The 20,715-nt window shown below is 43.4% G+C and overlaps 1 protein-coding gene across 6 annotated transcripts in view; it reads left to right on the forward strand.

Annotated features, from left to right (window-relative positions):
• The window catches only part of MAP7D3 (MAP7 domain containing 3), a 59,847-nt gene that overhangs the window by 19,928 nt on the left and 19,204 nt on the right, over positions 1 to 20,715 (forward strand). For 5 of the 6 annotated variants that reach the window (XM_039217145.1, XM_039217150.1, XM_039217148.1 and 2 more), the window contains exons 1-6: positions 6,682 to 6,772; positions 13,417 to 13,512; positions 13,618 to 13,701; positions 15,056 to 15,219; positions 18,671 to 18,785; positions 19,317 to 19,421. In XM_039217145.1, the coding sequence (XP_039073076.1) occupies positions 6,712 to 6,772; positions 13,417 to 13,512; positions 13,618 to 13,701; positions 15,056 to 15,219; positions 18,671 to 18,785; positions 19,317 to 19,421 (625 nt within the window). In that variant the 5' untranslated portion in view covers positions 6,682 to 6,711. Of the gene's footprint in view, positions 1 to 6,681; positions 6,773 to 13,416; positions 13,513 to 13,617; positions 13,702 to 15,055; positions 15,220 to 18,670; positions 18,786 to 19,316; positions 19,422 to 20,715 lie in introns of those variants that run through there. The other variant, XM_039217147.1, reaches the window with a different exon arrangement.

Consider the following 20,715-nt stretch of genomic DNA (forward strand, 5'->3'; position numbering starts at 1 on the left):
TCATCTATTAAACACCCATTTTCTTTTTTTTTTTTAATGCTTTATTTATTTCTAGGAGAGAGAGAGACAGCGTGAGCAGGGGAGGGCCAGAGAGAGAGGGAGTCACAGACTCTGAAACAGGCTCCAGGCTCTGAGCTGGCAGTCAGCACAGAGCCCGACGCGGGGCTCCAACCCACAAACCCCGAGATCATGACCTAAGCGAAAATCGGACGCTTAACCGACTAAGCCACCCAGGCGCCCCTAAACACCCATTTTCAATGGTTTCTTATTCAATACTTTGAGTCAATTCTATCAAAGGCTTAAGAGACACCTACAGACACTTGGGTTGGGAGATATAGTTGTAGGAAGACATTACCAATTATAGAAAGTGCAGCTTTGAAAAGGCTCAGTAGGGGCGCCTGGGTGGCTTAGTCGGTTAAGCGTCCGACTTTCGCTTGGGTCATGATCTCACGGTTCGTGGGTTCAAGCCCTGCGTCGGGCTCTGTGCCGACTGCCAGCTCAGAGCCTGGAGCCTGTTTCAGTCTGTGACTCCCTCTCTCTTTGACCCACCCCTGCTCACGCTGTCTCTCTCTCTCTCTCCTAGAAATAAATAAAACATTAAAAGAAAGAAAGAAAGAAAGAAAGAAAGAAAGAAAGAAAGAAAGAAAGAAAGAAAGAAAGAAAGAAAGAAAAGGCTCAGTAGCCTGAATGTGGGGGCTGGATCAATGAAAAAGCAGAAGCCATGGGTTAGAAGTTAAGTGTGGACTAGAGATCGTCACCTGGTAAACTGGGAGACAAGTGGAAGGAGTATTAGACATATGTGGGCTTGAGTCTGGGCCCTGTCACTTCCTAGCTGTGCTAACCATGGACAGGTTAGGCAACCTTCTCTGTGCCTATTTCCTCATCTGTAAAATGAGGATGAGAATAGAAGCTACCTTATAAAATGGTGGTGAGGATTCTGTGAAATAATCCATGCAAAGCCTCTTGCCCTGCGCCAGTCATTGGGTAGGCACTGGACAAATGGCACCTCATACTATTTACCCTAAGTATCCAAGACGGACGTGCTAGTCCCAGCAGATGGCCACCACTGCCACCATACTCTCCCCCTCTGAGGTTTGTCCAAATTTCCAGTTTGGAGGGAAATACCACCCCCCAAACCAGTGGTAGTGGCCTTTTCTTCCTCTCCTCAAAAGCTCACTGTCCCCACCCTGGTGTGCTCAGGCCAAGACGATCAGCCCCCAGATCACCCCAGGAAGGGCCAGGGACTCCCTAAAAAGAGAGGGTACAGACAGCAAGGCCACCCTGGTGCTCCAAGAAAAGAGAAGGGGGAAGGGGGTGGGGGATGGGTGTGAGGGGTCTTAGCATGGAGGGGGGGAGGGGAGGGGGGGTGGAGGCTGCCAGGGTAGGAATTCCAAAGCTTTGGGAAAGCTTTGAGAAATTACCAGAGCCTGAGGTAAGCCTGTAACGTAGGAGGGAAGAAAAGTGCCGATTTGGGAAAAGAAAGGAAAATGTGAGTAGATTTGGCAAGAGATGAGTCCAGAATGAAACCTCACTCCTCCCCCTGCAGCACAGCTGAGCTGCAGCAGATGGGAGGTAAGAGGCAGAAATGCGAGGCGAAGGAACTCAAAACCAGATCCCTGCCTCCACTGTGTGCACGATGGCTGAATCTGACAGGTAGTTCCGGGATGGACAGGAAGAGCCGTCCCAGGGCTGTGAAGCTTCAAAGTCACAACAGAGGGCTGCGGTGGTGGCAGTTGCGACGCAGATGTGTTAGTTAGATTTGGTAAGTCCACCAAGTGTGTTTATTACATGTCAGCTTAGTTTTTAAAAACTTCATCGTTTAATAGGGAAAAAAATGTGACAAACCCGAGACCTATAGTGACTGTGGTTTCTGAACATTCTTCTTGCTGGTGTCAGGTTTGGGGGGGGGGGGATAGCCAAGTGGGGAAGAAAAGTGAGCAGGATTCCAGTTCTTTTTTGCTCACTGGGGAACATATGCTTTCCAAACACAGGAGGAGAGGAGCTGCCTGGGTTCTTTCCCAGAGGAGTCTGGGCTGGCTCCACAAGAATAGACTCATTCTACCCAAGCTGGCAGTCTTTACTTCCAATATTTTTCTGAGAAATATACAGTCTCGTGGGGGCTCCTTGGGGAGCTGCTCTAGCACAAGGAAACCTCGAAGGGGGGCCCTGATGTCTAATAATCAGTGTAGAATCAGTGGAGGACAGGGCTCCTTCCCCGTCTCCTTCTCCCCAGTTGGCCAGCCTCAGAGTGGGTGGTCAAGTTTGAGTGACTCCCCCTTTGGAATTAATGAACTGAACGCATGCTGAAGTTCACAGTGGTCTATCAAAGGTATTAGGGAGCAAGAAGAGTGATCTATAGATTAAAAGAGACTAAAAAGATATAACGGTGCCATGTGTGCACCTTGTTTGGATTTTTTTTTAAATTTATTTCTGAGAGAGAGAAAGAGAGAGAGACTGTGAGCAGGGGAGGGTCAGAGAGAGAGGGAGACACAGAATCCGAAACAGGCTCCAGGCTCCGAGCTAGCTGTCCGCACAGAGCCTTACACGGGGCTCAAACCCACTAACTGTGAGATCATGACCCGAGCCGAAGTCAGACACTTGACCGACTGAGCCACCCAGGTGCCCCTGTTTGGATTTTTTAAAATGCTGATCAGAGAGAGAGGGAGAGAGAGCGAGGGAGAGAGAGAGAGAGAGCACACTCATGAGTGAGGGAGGGGCAGAGAGAGAGAGAGGGAGACGGAAGATCTGAAGCAGGCTCTACACTGAGAATGCAGAGCCCTATGTGAGGGCTCAAACTCATGAACCTCATGAACCGTGAGATTGTGACCTGAGCCAACGTCTAACTGACTGAGCCACCAAGGTGCCCCTCCCCCCTTGTTTGGATTTTTATTCAAACATAAAAAATAAGACAGTTGAAAAATGGGACACCAATGAGGTAGATCATTTTATTTGCCCTGCAGCATGTTTTTCAAAACTTTGACTGTTGTCATCTAAGAGATTTTACATTAAAATCCAGATTTCCAGGCCTGCCTGGGTGGCTCAATCAGGTGGCTGACTCTCAGGCCATGATGGTGCCCGGGGAAGAGCCCAACCTGGGGTTCTGCAGGGACAGCTTCGAGCTCTCTTGGGATTCTCTCTCCCTCTCTTTCTGCCCCTCCCCCATGTGCTCTCTTTCTCTCTCAAAATAAATAAACTTAAAAAAAAAATTTTTTTTTAAATCCAGATGTCCAGCTACCATGGGCTGGAATGAAGGAGTAATTGCTCTCTTTTGGTCCTCAGATTCACAATAAGTGCCAATTCTTCATGATTTCTCATCCCTCTGAGCTCTTTAATTATTCACCCAGCTCCCAGCAAACCCTGCCTGCATTTGATTTTTGGTAAACCGCCTCCCCCCACACCTGGGTGGGATTAAGTCCTTTAGAGGCTCTAAATGCTGAAAAGATTAGGGAGAGTTCTTCCCCCATTTGTGATTTCAAATCAAATTTGATTTTTATTCAAAGGGGTGGTGTTTACAAGTCAGCTGAAGATACACATTCTAGATTTTAAAAATTCTCCCATTTTTTATGTTAGAGTTTCAAACACACAGAAGAATCGAAAGAACAGCAAACAAACATCTATATAACCATCCAGATTCACCAATTTTTAACATTTTGTGATGTTTGCTGTTTTTTCCCTCTGAACTGCTTGATGGGAAATCTCAGACATTATAATGCTTTGCCCCTAAATTCTTCAGCATTTATTTTTTAAGAAAAAGGACATTTTCCTAAGTGACCACAATATCATTCTCACGCCCATGAAACGTGATCTTGATACAATGTTATCTAATACACGGTTCATATTCAATGTATCCAGTTGCCCAGTGATGAAATGCTCTTTAAAGCTATTTTTTAAAAATCTTGTTTCAGGAGCGCCTGGGTGGCTTAGTTGGTTGAGCATCCGACTTTCACTTAGGTCATGATCTCGTGGTTCATGGGTTCAAGCCCCGCGTTGGGCTCTGTGCTGACTGCCAGCTCAGAGCCTGGAGCCTGTTTCAGTCTGTGACTCCCTCTCTCTCTGACCCTCCCCTGCTCACGCTGTCTCTCTCTCTCTCTCCTAGAAATAAATAAAACATTAAAAAAATAAAAATAAAAATAAAAATCCTGTTTCAAATCAAGGACGGTGTTTCACATTTACTCTCTGTACTCTCCTCTGATCTGGAACACTCCTCTGATGGTTTGCCTTTAATCCTTCCCGACAGTAACATTTTGAAGCACCCAGGCCAGTTGTTTTGCAGAATATGCCACCGTTTGGATTTGTCTGAATGTTTCCTCATGATTAGATGGTTTCACTCTCCAACAATGGGTTCAACATTTTGAACACTTGCAAGGAACTACAAAAGGTGCTGTTGCATTTTTCTAGACTGTCCATCTGTGAAGGTCTAGGTAAAGTCAGCAGAGCTGAATTTGTGTGTATGTGCTTTGCTCGTGCCTTAATCATAGGCGTGTCTTATTAATAATCATGGCTACCGGGGCGCCTGGGTGGCTTAGTCGGTTAAGCGTCCGACTTTCGCTTAGGTCATGATCTCGTGGTTCGTGGGTTCGAGCCCCGCGTTGGGCTCTGTGCTGACTGCCAGCTCAGAGCCTGGTGCCTGTTTCAGAGTCTGTGTCTCCCTCTGTCTCTGACCCTCCCCTGCTCACGCTGTCTCTCTCTCTCTGTCTCCTAGAAATAAATAAAAATATTTAAAAAAATAATAATCACGGCTACCATCATGTGCATCGTGCAAAACATTGGTCTGCGTATACATAGAAGCAGGGCTTTGGGTACTTTATAATGCCAAACTTCCCCCACCCCACCCCCGACTCCCACTGCACCCCCCATTCCCCCACCAGTAATTTTTTTTGCCACTCTCCCCACTATTAAGCTAAAACCTCACCGACACTTATTGTCCATTCTTTAAATTTGCTAAATCTGTAGTTGTAATACGATATCTTTCAGGTTTCCATTGTATTCTCTTGAATTCTAAAGAGTTTGAGCATCTTACATTTATTGATCATTTGTGATTTTTCTCCTGTGAGAGGCCTGTTCATGCCCTTTGCTCACTTTTCGGAGGTTGTCTTTTTAGCTCTTTATGCATTCTTGATATTAATCATTTATGAACTATATGCATATCTATAAATCTCCACTCTCCTGAAACAGTATCGCTGAAGGCTAAGCACATGGAGACTGGTCAGAGGTTTTGGGTTCAAATTCCAGTTCTGTTAGTAACTGTGTGACTGTGAATAGTTTAACTTCTCTCTGCTTTCCTTTCCTTATCTGTGAGATGGGAATGATAATGGTGCCTACTTTATCGGGTAGTAGGGGGATTAAATGAATTAATATATGTAACACAGTTAGAAAAGTGCCTGGCACATTGACTCTATTTAAGAGTCAATAAATATTTGCTGTTTGGGGCGCCTGGGTGGCTCAGTCGGTTAAGTGTCCGACTTCAGTTCAGGCCATGATCTCACTGTATGTGAGTTCGAGCCCTGCATGGAGCTCTGTGCTGACCATGATCTCACTGTATGTGAGTTCGAGCCCCGCATGGAGCTCTGTGCTGACCATGATCTCACTGTATGTGAGTTCGAGCCCCGCATGGAGCTCTGTGCTGACCGCTCAGAGCCTGGAGCCTGCTTCCCATTCTGTGTGTCTCTTCTCTTTCAGCCCCTCCCGGGCTCACTCTCTGTGTCTCTCTCAAAATAAATAGATGTTTAAAAAATTAAAAATAAATAAATATTTGCTGTTATTAGCTTCTTGCATTTTATAGCTCCCATGTAATTTTGAGATACAGTGGGCTCATCAAAATGCACAAATGCAGGTGATCTCCTGACCCGTACCTGCGGCCACATCATCAACTGCCCCCCTCCAATCATGTGCCACACCACACTAATAACAGGAGTGCCTTGACCTTGTACAGGCAAGCATGCAGGAAGTGATGCCTGCCCCTCAATGGTGTAGGAGGTTAATTAAGTTTTTTCTTTGTGAATGGGAAAAACACCTGCACTCTTTTATTTATTTATTTATTTATTTATTTATTCGTTCATTCATTCATTCATTCTCAAGTTAGTTAACATAGCATGCAGTCTTGGCTTCGGGAGCCCATTTTGGAAGGCTTCCTCCAAAACCTAGAGAGATTCATGTAAGTCAGCTCTCCTTCACTGTAAAGACCCACAAACGCCCTTAAAGATAATTCATGCAACTTGGAGACCTAACAGGAACCTCTCTCCCAATCAGCCTCTAGGCCTTTTCTCTCAACTTGGGCCTTTCTTTCTGTAGCGTTTCAAAGATTAGCAAACTCCGGGTGTAACCGCACCAAGCAGGCACTCAGTATAACGCTCCCTTAAAGGAACGAACGAGGGGAGGGAGGGATGTTACGGGCGTTGCTAGGTAGACTGGACAAAAGGAAAAATGGAATGTTGGACGGCCAATCCGGCCGGTGATTGGCCGGCCTACGCAACAGAGGAGGAGAGGGTCTCTTTAGACAAGTTGGTCGCGGCTCAACAGGTCACGACGCGGTGCGCGGCGAGCAGCCTGGCAGAGTTTGCGGATCCGAGGCGGGCGCGGCGGCCCCCCAGGCCCCGCCCCGCCTCACCACGCCCCTTGGCGTCGCGGCCCAGGCAGGCGAGACGGCGGCGTCCGAGACTGCGCACTGGGCCCCCGGCGCCGCCAGCGGTTCCCACCTCAGAGGCTCGGAAGATGGCGGAGCGTGCCGGCACCGGCGGGAGCACATCCCTGAGGGGACTGCGCGAACGGATGGGTGAGCGGCCCGGCGGCCCCGGGGGAGGCCCGGCCCGGGCGGGAGGCGGGCTGCTCGCGGCCCCAACGACCGCCGGAGCGGCGCGGCGGGCGCCAGAAAACTTTTCTGTGAGGTGGCCTCGCCCGGACCGTCCGGTCCTGCCCACACCCGCCCGGGAGTTCCCGAGGACGGGATGCGGAGCCCGGGGGGGGGGGGGGACGGGGGGCGGGGTGAGGAGGCGGCCGGTCGGCTCCGCTAACTGCCGACGTCCCGTGGCCAGCGGCCCAACCGCCGCCGCTAACGGTCGAACCCCGCGGGCGGGGCGCGAGGGAGCTAACGGGCGCGGGCGGTGGGGGGCGGCTGGGACCCCCGGACCTCGCGGACGGTCCTGGGCTCCGCCTGCCGCCGGGGGACGACGGACGCGCCGCAGCCCGGGATGTGCGAGCGCCCGCCCGGACCCCGCGCGCCGGGGCAGCCCTTTCCAGCCGGGAGTTTTCCCTCGGGCCGCTGCGCTCGCGCTCCGGTCGCCCCCCACGGTCCCAGTCTTCGCTTCTCCCAAGGGCGTGATGTCTTATCAGGGTCCCGGGAGGACGGAGCCTTGGGGGCACGGGGGGGGGGTTGTTGCTTTGAAAGTTGAGGAGAAACTTGCTTCTCTGCTCCTGATTTGCCTGCTGTAGCACATGACTTCGCCAAGATGTCACCTTCCGTGGGACATCTTGCGCGACCCTAGGCGGCAGTGGACGGGAAGGAGCACTTCAGAGTGCTTTCTCCTTAAACGGTCCCGTCGCCAAAATGGGTTTCCCCCAACATCGTTAATTTTTCTGACCTTCGGCAGCGCGTTGCTTCGCGCAGGAGGCGGCTTCCGCTAGCTGCGCGAAACGGGATTTCTTGCTTGTGGGAAGTCGCTTGCTGTTCTCAGGCCAGCTTCCTGTTATATGGGCTGGAATAAAACGATCTTATTTGATTTTATTGAAATCCTTAGGGATATTTTCGTTTGCATTGGAAAAAAAAATTAAGTTGCGTTCCTTCAGAATACTTTGAATCAACTCCCTAATGTATCAGAAGCAAATACCCTCTTCATCTTTCCTTGGGAGGTAAAACCCTTCTGCCTCTAGCTTATACTGCCTCACTTAAGAGTTGGCAGTAGGTTCGGATTGTTTTATTGCTTATTGACAACGAAGACTTTCTGCCATTGGTTTATTTCAGTGATTTAAATTAACCAGCATGCTGGATACCACTCCCCTCCCCGCCCCAAAAGCATTTTTGGATGTTGGATGTGAAGGATTTTAAAATTTTGAATGAGACAGGTGCTTGAATTCACAGTATATTTCAAACCAAAAACTAAGTCATGCAGAAAGGACTTATCCCAGAACCCGGGTTAACCTTGCTTTGCTGCCCCTTTCATATAAGGAATTGAAAACCTCAAGAGTTTCACAGAGTACCAGCTTCACTAGATTTGCCCCCATGGATTTCCTGAAGGGGACAAGGAGTCATTGAAATGTTTTGCTACTTTGTGAAATGAAATGGTGACAGTTGCCTTTTATTCTGTTGTCCAAACAACACTGAATAGCACCAAATCTGTTGATCTGGTCAATTCCATTTACTGCTGGGCACCTGGCTCCAAAAGTTAAAACACTCTACAAAACAAATAACTCCTTCAGGTGCAGAGTAATCTGTCCACCTCCATGTATCATGTACATTTATCGAATTATGTTTTCTGTGCAGAGTGCTGTGCAAAGATTGTAGCATACTGAAGAAATACACTTATTTCAACAAAATGCATGTTTTATATTTTTATACATAATTGTTTTCAAATTTATGTGTGGGGGCACCTGAGTACCTCAGTCATTAAGCGTCAGACTTCAGCTCAGGTCATGATCTCAGGGTTGGGAAGTTCCCACGTCAGGCTCTGTGCTGACAGCTCAGTGGGAAGGGCCAGGTATTGAGCTGCTGGAACTGTCTACTGCCAGACCCCATAGTGCACTACATAAGGCAGGAGCCATGATAGGACTTTGTGGCAATTACTTCTTTTTTTTTTCTTCTGTTTTCCAAATAACAATGAGTAGCACTAAATCTGTTAATCTGTAACAATTAGTTTCACAGTATGGTGGTTCTCTGCCACACTCACAGCCTTTTTTATCCAAAATAAACCCCTTTCAATAATTTTTTTACAGTCTACCCCTTTTGCTACCTAATAAAAATACTAATTTATGTGATTGAATATTTCTAATAAGTACAGAAGAAAGGATTTGGGGGAAGAAAGATCATGGTGGCAGAGTCTACAGATTTTATGTTGAATTCTGAGAGTGATAATCAAGAGCAACAGCTGTGGCAGACAACATAGAATTGCTGAATAAGTATTGGGATGAGTATTTTATCACTGGCGTCTCATGGGATTAAGCATTTTGGAGTGGCAGTCTTAGGAAGATTATTACCATTCTTGAACTAGTTGTCATAGAAAAGTGTTCTTCCTTTCTTGCGTTTAGTTTGCCCTAGTGACACAGATCCTGTGTGTGTGTTGGCGCGCTGGCAGAGAGAAGCAGGAACCTTCCACTATATTGAAGTTGGTAATGAGCTAAAACTTAGCTTTACATCCAAAAGAGGCCTCAAAATTTCAATGACATCTTTAAAAAATCGATTAAATCTAAAGCATTCTTTAACTGTGATATCCTTCGTGGTGGCTGTTTTTGTTTCATTTCATTCTGAGACTTTTACGGGGCTAGATAGCCAGGATGATTGAGTTTGTAAGTTTCCCCTCAGGAGGAAAATGGTTTTCCCTTTTTTTTTTTCAACTTTTAAAAAATATTTATTTTTGAGAGAGGCAGAGAGAGAGGGAGACAGAGGATCCAAAGAGGGCACCAAGCTGATAGCAGAGAGCCCTGAGGTGGGACTCAAACTCATGAACCCTGAGATTGTGAGCTGAGCTGAAGTGGAATGCTTAACCGACTGAGCCACCCAGGCACCCCAAGAATGGTTTTCTTCTAATGTCTTTCACAAGTATTTTTTTTCCTAAATTCAGGCCTTTCTTAGCACAGCAGAATAGTACTTTCTTTTAGAAGAATGGTAAGTGCTTTATTTTAAAATATTTCCATTGCTTTTCTTTTTAAGTTTATTTATTTTGATAGAGTGAGCAGGGAACCAGCAGAGAGATAGGGATACAGAGACAATCCCAACCAGGCTCTGATGGAGGACTTGGACTCATGAACTGTAAGATCATGACCTGAGCCTAAACCAAGAGTCAGATGCTTAATCAACTTGAGCCACTCAAGTGCCCCGTCATTGCTTTATTTCCTGAAAATTTTTTTAACATTTATTCTTTTTTTGAGAGACAGAGACAGAGCCTGAGCAGGGAAGGGGCATAGAGAGAGGGAGACACAGAATTTGAAGCAGGCTCCAGGCTCTGAGCTGTCAGAACAAAGCCTGATGTGGCGGTCAAACCCAAGAGCTGTGAGATGATGACCTGAGCTGGAGTTGGACACTTTAACCCACTGAGCCACCCAGGTGCCCCACCATTGCTGTATTTTCTTTTCTTTTCTTTTCTTTTCTTTTCTTTTTTTCTTTTCTTTTCTTTTCTTTTCTTTTTTTTTTACAAATAGTTTATTGTCAAATTAGTTTCCACATAACACCCAGTGCTCATCCCCACAAGTGCCCTCCTCCATGCCCATCCCCCCCCCCCCCCACATCCATCAGTCCTCAGTTTTTGTCAGCATTCAAGAGTCTCTCATGGTTTGCCTCTCTCCCTTTCCCCCACCATTTCACCCCTTCTTCTCCCCCTTGTTCCTCAGTTAAGTTCCTCCTAATCCTCCTATAAGTGCAAACATATGATATTTGTCCTTCTCTGCCTGACTTATTTCGCTCCATTGCTGTATTTTCAAAGTATACTTTAAACCAAACCCGTATATTTCATTTACTTCTTTGTTTTGTATTAAATTTTTTAAACGTTTATTTTATTTTTGAGAGACAGAGAGAAACATAGCATGAGTGGGGGAGGAGCAGAGACAGAGGGAGACACAGAATCCAAAGCAGGTTCCGGGCTCTGAGCTGTCAGCACAGAGTCAGACTCAGGGCTCGAACCCACTGACCTTGAGATCATGACCTGAGCCAAACTCAGACACTTAACTGACTGAGCCATCCAGGTGCCTCTATTTACTTTTTGTTGAGTCAACATTTGGATCTTAAGTCCTTCTTCGTGATATTTTAAACAAAAATAATCTTGGAAGTAGTGGAGGTGGGAATAATGAACTAAGTTGTATAAACAGGTTAATGTGAGTTTTATACAGTGTGGCCCTTGATAATTATGTAATATTTCAAAGTAAAGTTACTTTTTAATCTACAATTGAATCAAGTTCTGGCTTCACCAGTTACTACTTATGTGATATGGGAAAGTAATGTTTGTTTAGCTTCAGTTTTTCTTATATGTAAAATATATATATTCACTTTATAGGATCATTAGAATTTAATGAGGTCATACAAATGAAAAGAATTTCGTAAGTGGTGAGGTAATATACCTTTTATAGCAATTTTTACTTAAGTACCATAAATATAGATTAAGGTTCATATTTCAGTTTTAATAAGCTCTACACATCTTCTTAATCTCCAGGCAAAAGGTAACTTTTAACTTCTATTTGGGATTCAGAATTAGTATAGGTCTTAAACTGAACCTTGCTATAACCTTAAAATGAATGGTGGATGAATTTACTCATTCAATGGAATTGAGGAAAATACTCTGTTAAGCTCAGACATAAAGCCTTTCTCCCATTGGCTGAACATTTTAAATGATTTCTATGGCTTGTCCTTTTGGTAAATGTATTTCTTGCCAGTAAGAATTTGTATATAAAGTTCTAAAAATCAGACTTGATATTATTTCCACATTGACCTTTATGGTTCAGTTTATTATTCCCACCACAGCGAATTTGGAGGTTACTACTGTTTAATGAGGTCTTTATATCTGGTAAAATTGTATACTTTGAGTGAAATTGTCCTTATGGTTAGCTAAATTGTGCCAAAATATGGAGTTTCTTTGGTACTTCTAAGCAGGAAAGCTGAATGTGTGAAACCAACTGTTGTTTTTTCTCTGCTCACATAGAAATGTTACAAGTAGGACAGAGTGTATAGGAGAGTTTAATTAATTTATAGACTATACTTAAGAATTTTTCTTAATGCACTATAGTACTTAATTCAGAGGATAACTTCTGATCCATAAAATTGCTAGCTGTTGAACTACGAAGGAAGGAAGCTGAGAAGAGTCTAATCTTCAAATTTACCTAAATCATGGATTATCTGAGCGGTTAAGTCTCTGGGTTAAAAAAAAAAAATCCTTTTTCCCTTTTGAAATAGTGAGCCCTATGACAGCAATTGTGGCATCACTTTCAACGTTACTTGTAAAATGATTCCTGGATAGCTTTCCTCAGTGGCAAGGAACATCTCCGAGTCCTTTCTTTCTGTGAGGGGCAATGCAGCCACTCCATTCCTTTAATCATTTTAACTGTCCTAGGATTACTGTCCATAGGAACTATGCCCCTGTGATACTGCATTGTTTTCTATATATCAGGAAAAAATGGAACAATTGGTGTGTGGAATTTTAGTTTTTCTTACTCTCCTCAAATTGTGCTCCCCTAATCTTGTATTTCACCATTATTGAAGTTTCTTTGCCGCTTTTGGACCAGTTTTATAACGCATGTGTAAATTTATCTTTGCTGACATTTTTCTACCTAGAATAATACTTAGAATAATACTATCTCAATGGAAATTCCTGGGGTGCTTCTCCACCTTCACTGTGCATTAGAATAGTGCTCTTTGCAACTGATAATGCCTGGGCCCCCACCCCAGAGACTGGGGGTAGGGAGAAGCAGGCATTGCTAATACATTGCTAATGTATTTTGTTTTACAGTTTTTTAATGTTTATTTACTTTTTGAGAGAGACAGAGTGAGAATGGGGGAGGGGCAGAGAGAGAGAGAGGGAGACACAGAATCCTTAGCAGGCTCCAGGCTCTGCATCATCAGCACAGAGCACGACAAGGGGCTCAAACCCAGGAACCCTGAGATGACCTGAGCTGAAGTCAGACACTTAACTGACTGAGCCACCCAGGTGCCCCGATTGCTAATGTATTTTTAAAGCAACTTAGGTAACCCTAGTGTGCAGCCACAGTAGAAAAGCTCACATATAGGTAATTTATAAGGGTACTTAATATTGGGTCCAGTCTTTGAAGATCTCACTGTTGACACCTCTGCTTCCAAATTCAAATCCATAAACGCCAACTCTTTTCTAAATTCCCAATTTATGACAAAACAGTTTTTCCAATTCCTTGCCAGCTCACTTTTTCTAGTCCTTGGTGTAATGTCTTGTCTGACGCGTTTTTGAAAGCTATTAATCCTTAGTTCCTACTCATCTATAAGCTCCTGCTGCCCTGCAACTCCCCCTAACAACTCTCTGTCCACGGGTATGCCAGCACATCCACAGCAAAAACTTTAATTCTTAAACTGTTGCTGAACATCACAGGTTCTCAGTGTGTCTGTATTGTTGACCTGAATTAATCTGTCATGATTTTGCCCTATAGATGAGATGCCGTCCTTTATCATCAAAGATGCCTGCCTGTGTTGCTTCTCTCTGTATTAAACTGTATTCTTATTATCTAATCCCTTCCTCTTATCTCCCTGTATTCTAGTTGCTGCTGCTCATGCCATGGCTGAAGAAAGACGGAATCAAAGTGGTTTTAGTTCTCTGTCTCAATCCTCAAGTATAAAGTCATCAGTTAAGCCAGGTATAATTTCTAGAATGCTTTTTGATGTCAAAGTGTCATGTCATTAAAATTTGATATCCTTTTAATGTCTGCTTTTCTCTCTCTCTCTCTTTTTTTTGTTTTTAGTCATAGATGGTTCCATTCTTAAAAGTGACGCAAAACAGAGATTGGTGAAGGAGCGTCGAGAAGAAAAGAAAAAACAACAAGATGGTATATTTTAGAATTAAAAAAAAATAATTAGAATGAGTGAATTTTCTGTTAAGGTTATATATTTCCAGAGTGGATTTGCTTACTTTTCCTAATCTGTATATATTATAGATTATAATTTTCCTAGGATGTACTATATTGGATTCAATGATTACACTAAGTCAGATAAAGAAGGCCCAAGAGGAATAGTTGATTCCATTGTTTAATTTTGGAAGTGTAGTAATTTCTGTTAGCTCCAATTTTCTGAAAACTAAGGTATGAAAACTTCAACATTTGTAGAAACCAGAGGAATGGGATTTCAATAAAATGACTCTGAAAAGGAAAATGAAGTTGCTAATAATCCTAACATAGTCTTCCTAAGTGTACATTAGAATCTAAAAGAATATCTTTCTAAAATTTAAGGGATTGCTTTTCAACTGCATTTTTCTCTGGTCTTTGAAATCCCCTGACAAAACTTGTGCTCAGCTTCATTCAAATGGATATCATTTGTCTTTGTTTTAATGAGGAGCAGTTTCTTCCTGTAGCTCTTCAGAAGAGTATTTTAGAACTGCATAGATGGAGGGTGCCTGGGTGGCTCAGTGGCTTAAGCGTCTGACTTGGACTCAGATCATGGTCTCATGGTTCGTGGGGGTTTGAGCCCCACATTGGCTCTGTACTGACAGCTAGCTCAGAGCTTGGAGCCTGTCTTCAGATTCTGGGTCTCCCTCTCTCTCTGACCTTCCCCTGGTCACGCTGTCTCTCCCTCTCTCCCTCTCTCAGAAATAAATAAAACATTAAAAAAAAATAACCTTAAAAAAAAAAAAGAACCGCATAGATGCTCTGCAAGCTTTAGTGACTGGAAATTTGAAGTAGGAATACATCATGCTGTTCATAACATGGTACCGACTACATCCATGCATGTAAGACTGGCATGCTAGGTGTGGTCTGCATGGATGAGGCCCTTGAGAACAGTTTCCTGATAGAATGGAAAAAACACATAACCTCTGGCTATATGCCTTCTTTTTATTTCTTACCTTAATGTATATAGCACGTTAATGTGGTGGGGTTTAAATTCAGCTCAGATCAGCAGAAATAGCACGTGAAAGAAAATACTTGTTTTTAACTTGGAGTCTTAGTTTGGACAGGACATGAGGGGTCATCTAAGCCACCTCAGTTCTCTGGAGTTAAATGAACACCCAGTGCAAATACTTCTTTAGTGTTTTCTTACACTTACGTAGTCTTTTGTCATTAGCATAGGCTTTGTTATTTTTAAGAAAGAGACAGAGGTACATTAACTTTTTCCTTCTTGTGCATAATATGGAAAACTTAAATATTTGCTTGGCTCTTATACCTTGAAAATGTATTTGGACTATTTCAGCCAACAAAGAAACGCAACTGCTTGAAAAAGAAAGAAAGTCCAGGATCCAGTATGAAAAACAGATGGAAGAAAAACATCGAAAGCTGAAAGAACAGAAAGAAAAGGATGAACAGCGGAGAATATCCGCAGAAGAGAAAAGGAAACAAAAATTACACGAAGAAAGGGTACGTATTTTTCTAGCCTGTTAACCAGCTCATACACCGTGTTGCCCAGCACTGGGACCCTTTCTCTTCAGCCCTTCTGCCTTTACTGCCCCTCCCCTGCCAAAGGAACAAGCCCCAGTTCTCACAGCTTCCCTCCAGTGGTACCTCTGCTCCCTGTCCTACCAGATCCCTGAGTTTAGAACCACTAGCTGGGGGTAAAGAGGAGCCTCGCAGGCCCGGGAAGAGCGCCCTTCCACCCTCCCGGACTGGCCCTTCCGCTGGCCCTCCGGAGTCTCCCCTAATAGGCTCCCCCTCTTCCTTCTCACAGCAGCTCCTCTAACTTGTTGACTGCAGGCCAGTCAGAGGAGAGCACGTCCCATCTGGCTTCCCCTGTCCTTTCTCCTGCGTGCCCCGCCCCCCACCTGTCCCCGCAGTCCCTGTCTTTCTCCCTGCCGTTCTGTGGTCCTGCAGCGCTCTCTCCCTTTCTGGACTCGGTGTCTGGCGCTCTGTTGGTATGAGTCACTGCCTTAGTGATGCCCTCCCTTTCCCCTTCTGTCCCGCTTTCTGTCCCACTTCAGTCAGTTTGTCTTTTATTGTCCATACTTGGGCATCTGGCTACCTGTCTTGTTCTGTCTGACTCTCTTGGATATCAGATTCTTCTCCTGTAGGTCCCTCCACTACTTTACTCTGAGGAACCTTGACTTCTTGTGAATCTGGCATGGTCCCTGGGAAACCATCCTTTTTTGTGCTCTCATTCTCTCTTTTGCTTTATTCCAGTGATTCTCAAGAGTCCCTAAATCTTAGTTGTTCTGGTTCTCCATCTCACTCTGACCTTTTTCTGCCTGAGGGGCCTCACTTTTCTTTCCTCTTTCTTTGTCTTAGCTTTTCTGTCTTTTTCTCTCCCTGTCTTTGGGCTTTCTGCCTCTTCTCTCAATGTGTGTTTTTATCTCTCCCTCTTTTCTTCTGTTGCTCTAATTTAAAGTCTTCTTTTTCTGTCCTTTCTTTTTGGTTCTGTTTGTCCCCATGAGGCTTCTTCTCTGTGGTGCTCACTTTTCCTCCTTATGCACACGGTTGCTCTCGCACACCTCAGCCCCGCCCTGTCTGTGGATCTTCCTTATTCTAGGACTGTTCTCCTGCCATTTCTCCCCCACCCCCACTCCCCATGGTCCACTCCCACTTCTCTCTCTGTCTTATGAACTGTTTTCTGTGGTGGTTTATGCATTTTTTTCATCTTCCAGTATTGATGAACTCTCCTACAGAATTTCTATCACTCTCCATCTCCCTCTCTGAAAGAGCTCCTTAATTTACTTCTGTGGTAAAGAAAAGGAAGGCCAGGGATAGATCTGAACTAAGAGACTGAAAGAAGGTAGAATAGAAAACTGCAGAGTGGGGGAGGGTCCCTGGAGGAGAGAGACTCCCAGGGACTAAGAGAAAAAGAAAGATTATCTTAGAGAAAGAGGAACCTCACAGAGATCCCAGAGAAAAGAGAAGGTAACATAATGGCACGGTGGGGGGGAGGGGGGAGCCAGAGCTGTGGCAGGAGGAAAGGAACAAAAGAAAATCAACCTCATGGGGCGCCCGGGTGGCTTAGTCGGTTAAGCGTCCGACTTTCGCTCAGGTCATGATCTCGCGGTTCGTGGGTTCGAGCCCCGCGTCGGGCTCTGTGCTGACAGCTAGCTCAGAGCCTGGAGCCTGTTTCAGAGTCTGTGACTCCCTCTCTCTCTGACCTTCCCCTGCTCACGCTGTCTCTTTCTCTCCTAGAAATAAATAAATAAATAAATAAATAAATAAATAAATAAATAAAAAAAGAAAATCAACCTCACAAATCTAGTGCGGGGGGGGGGGCGGTTCCCCTGAAGAGAGCAAGAAGGAACCCTTGGATGCTGTGCGCAGCCTGTAGGTAGAAAAAGAGAGTAATTCCTTAGAGTAGGGAGAAAACCCAGACCCCATGGTGCCGAGGAGGGGCAGGGGAGTATGGACAGACATATAGGCTGGGACAGGAGCTTAGGTAGGAGCCACAGATACGACTGGAACCTGAAAGCACAGAGGCCTAGTGTTTGGAAGCAGGGGATAGAATTCTTAAGTATCAGTAATTTTCTAGTAATTTGAGACAACTTACTTTCTGTTAGAAAATATCATTTTAAAATATTGCCATTAGATGCATTTCATTTTAAGAATTGCAGTTGCTTTTCACCTTAAGGGTTATGGGCGACCCATCATTTTCCTAGTGATGTCTGTCTTTTCCCTCAGAGAAATGGTGGAGACATTGTAAGAATGATGTTGCGGTGAAACCGTTGTTGTCAGGGAATAATAGAAAGTCTCCTGGCCCTGCGGTTGATTTACTTACCTGCCTATAGTCCATGGTTTGTTATAGCCCAGAATGATCTGAGAAAGGAAAACCATGCATGGCACTGAGTTGCTTTTGCCCCAGTGTGGTGTTTATATTTGAATAGCTCTTATCCTGAGCAGCTCAATTAAAGTTGAAGTCAAGGGGCATCTGGCTGGCTCAGTCATAACAGCATGAGACTCTTGATCTCATGAGCTGGAGCTCCACATTGGGTGTAGAGATTACTCAAATAAAGAAAACTTTAAAGTTGAGGTCAAAACAAACACCTTGAGTATCTTTTTTTTTTACCTTTATTGAGGGACGCCTGGATGACTCAGTCACTTAAACATCTGACACTGAGTTCAGTCCCTACATCAGGCTCCATGCTGACTGTGAGGAGCCTGCTTGGGATTCTCTCTCTCCCTCCCCCTCTCTCTGTCCCTTCCCTGCTCTCTCTCTCAAAATAAATAAACTTAAAAAAAACTATTGATTAACACTAGAATTTAAGATCTTACAAATGTGGGTATTAGAGATGATTTCACTTATGTATGTTGATTTTTTTTTCTGTCTCATTCTACAAAGAATTTAAGGTACATATTATTTTTAATTAAAAAAAATTGAGGGGCACCTGGGTGGCTCAGTCATTTCCTCTGACTTCAGCTCAGGTATGATTTCGCTATTGGTGGGTTTGAGCTCCGCCTTGGGCTCTGTGCTGACAGCTCAGGAGCCTGGAGCCCATTTAGGATTCTGTGTCTCCCTCTCTCTCTGACCCTCCCCCACTCACACTTTGTATCTCTCTGTCTCTCAAAAATAAACATTAAAATTTTTTTTGAAATTAAGTTTATTTATTTTGAGAGAGAGTGTGTGTGTGCATGAGTTGGGAGGGGGCAGAGAGAAGGACACAGAGAATCCTAAGCAGGCTCTGCTTTGCCAGCGCAGAACCCAATGTGGGGCTCCAGATCCCAGGAACTGTGAGATCATGACCTGAGCCCAAATCAACAGTCAGATGCTTAACCGACTAAGCCACCCATGTGCCTCTCTAATTATTTTTAACTTCAAACTGATGTCCCTGAAAGCTTTGCTTGATACAAAAATTTGGTGATGGGATGGTTTTATAATACGTAAAACTCTGTTGGTGTTTAATAGGAGAGATTCAAAGCTGTTGTCTACCGTACACTGGAACGGAGCAACCGTGTTGATCATCGTCAAAAAAGATGGTCATGGGAAGGCTCTACAGCCGTGAACCCTGAGACTAAAAATGGTAATTAATACAACTGTTAAACTTGAAGTTCATTCAGGTTCATGTTTGGATATTGGCTATTGCTACAAGGTTGCTTTACAACAAGGTTTTGAACTTTGTATCTTAAATGAAAATACTGCCCTGTACTCTTTGGTGTGCACAATAATCTTATATTTAAATTTGTGTCATATAAAATTGCAAAAGAAATTTCATTATCATTTTACCCCTTATATGCTAAATCTTACCATTTAAATTTGTAATCTGTAAAAATGATTAATAATAAAGCTTTATACAACTTTATCCAATGCATGTTTTAAAAATACGTTGTCTGCCCCATTTGCTATTGAGGGAACTGTAAATTTTCCTATAAATGGGCATAATGTTACAGTTTTGTAAAACTTAAATTTCTATCATTTATTAGGAAAGACCATGAGCTTGTGCACCTAATTAATGCACATTTATACTCCATGAAATCCATTGGGAACCCACTTTTTTTTAGCTAATGAAGCTTCCTTTAAATATGAGTACAGTAAATATTATCTCTTTTCTCAGCTAATAAACGTTCTGTATCTTCTGAAAAACTCGAACAAGAGATTTCCGGTTTACATAAACAAATGCCTGTGTCATCAGCAGGTCTTCAGAATTCTGTTGCTAAAAGTAAGTAGTTATTTCATGTACTCCACTGAACTTTAAACCAATGAAATAAATTCATCATGTGTTTTTTTTACAGTACCACTGATCTTTTAGGCTGTAGAACATTTAGGTATATTTCAGAAGAGCACCACTTTGTTTTACAGTAGATAGCAATGGTCATTACTGTTTTGGATTTCATCAGTATTAATCCTTATTTCATGATTTGCCTGTGAATCATCAGATGCCTTTGTTGGGCTCAGGTAGGCCAAACTAAAACATATTTTGACCAAAAGACATTGCTGATAAGTTGTCATAATAATTTGTTGTGAAATAATTCATATTCTACCAAACAAGTAAATGAAACTAGTCATTCAGTTCCCATTAAGTTTCATGAGTATCACCTTATTTAAGGAAAATGTTAGCATATATAGTCCTGTCTAGGTTGATCTGCTTCCCTTATTTCATATTTGGTAATGCATGACAACCTTGTAAACTTGACAGGCAAGTATAATTACCTTCCTTCCTGGTTTTATAGTTAAGACCCCAGGAAATTCAGTGCTTTTCACTCTATCATGCTTGTTTGTGGTTTATATTTTGGCCATTTGGTAGATGGATCATGATGTTGAAATTGTACATTTCAATAAGAAGCTTGTGTTTTCCTCCAAAGCAAATACAGTGATACCCGTGTTTAATGAGAGAAGCATTTCTGAGCTCCATTTAAAAATTCTTCACAGTGCTAAGGTGGTGGTCTTTAAAAGAAAACAAAGTTATCTACTATGACTCCTTCAAATACCTTTTGTTTCTGGTGTTTGCCCTTTCAATTAGTGTTCCTTTTAAAAAAAAACCTTTATCTGAGTGTGTGTCAATGACCATTGCTGGCTTGTTGCACATGGTGCTTCTCACCGATAATTGAAATGGATTAGGCAACGATACCCATCAATCCAAAAAAAAAAAAAAAATCCCTTCCAGTGACAGAAACAGAAGTGACTTTGGCAGGAAAAAGACATGGCAATCATATTCCATATTCCCACTTTTGTGCCTTATGAATTTAAAAAAGGCATAATTATGGTTTGGATTTAAAATCTTTGCTTTATTAGATACCTTGACCTATTTTTGAGCAATGCTATAAAATTCCAGTGCAGCAAAAAGATTCTGGATCTCATTAAAGTATAATTAATTGTAGCAGCAGTTAACCTAGTGGAAAAAACTTCCATTTTTATCCAAATATTACAATTTTAAAATGTTGAAAAGGATTTTTGTTTTGTTCATACTTACATTATGTTATTTGTACTTTCAGGACTCATAATATCCAACCCCG

This window comes from Hyaena hyaena, unplaced genomic scaffold (genome assembly GCF_003009895.1).
Source record: "Hyaena hyaena isolate Hyena2069 unplaced genomic scaffold, ASM300989v1 scaffold_669, whole genome shotgun sequence".
Taxonomy (NCBI): domain Eukaryota; kingdom Metazoa; phylum Chordata; class Mammalia; order Carnivora; family Hyaenidae; genus Hyaena; species Hyaena hyaena.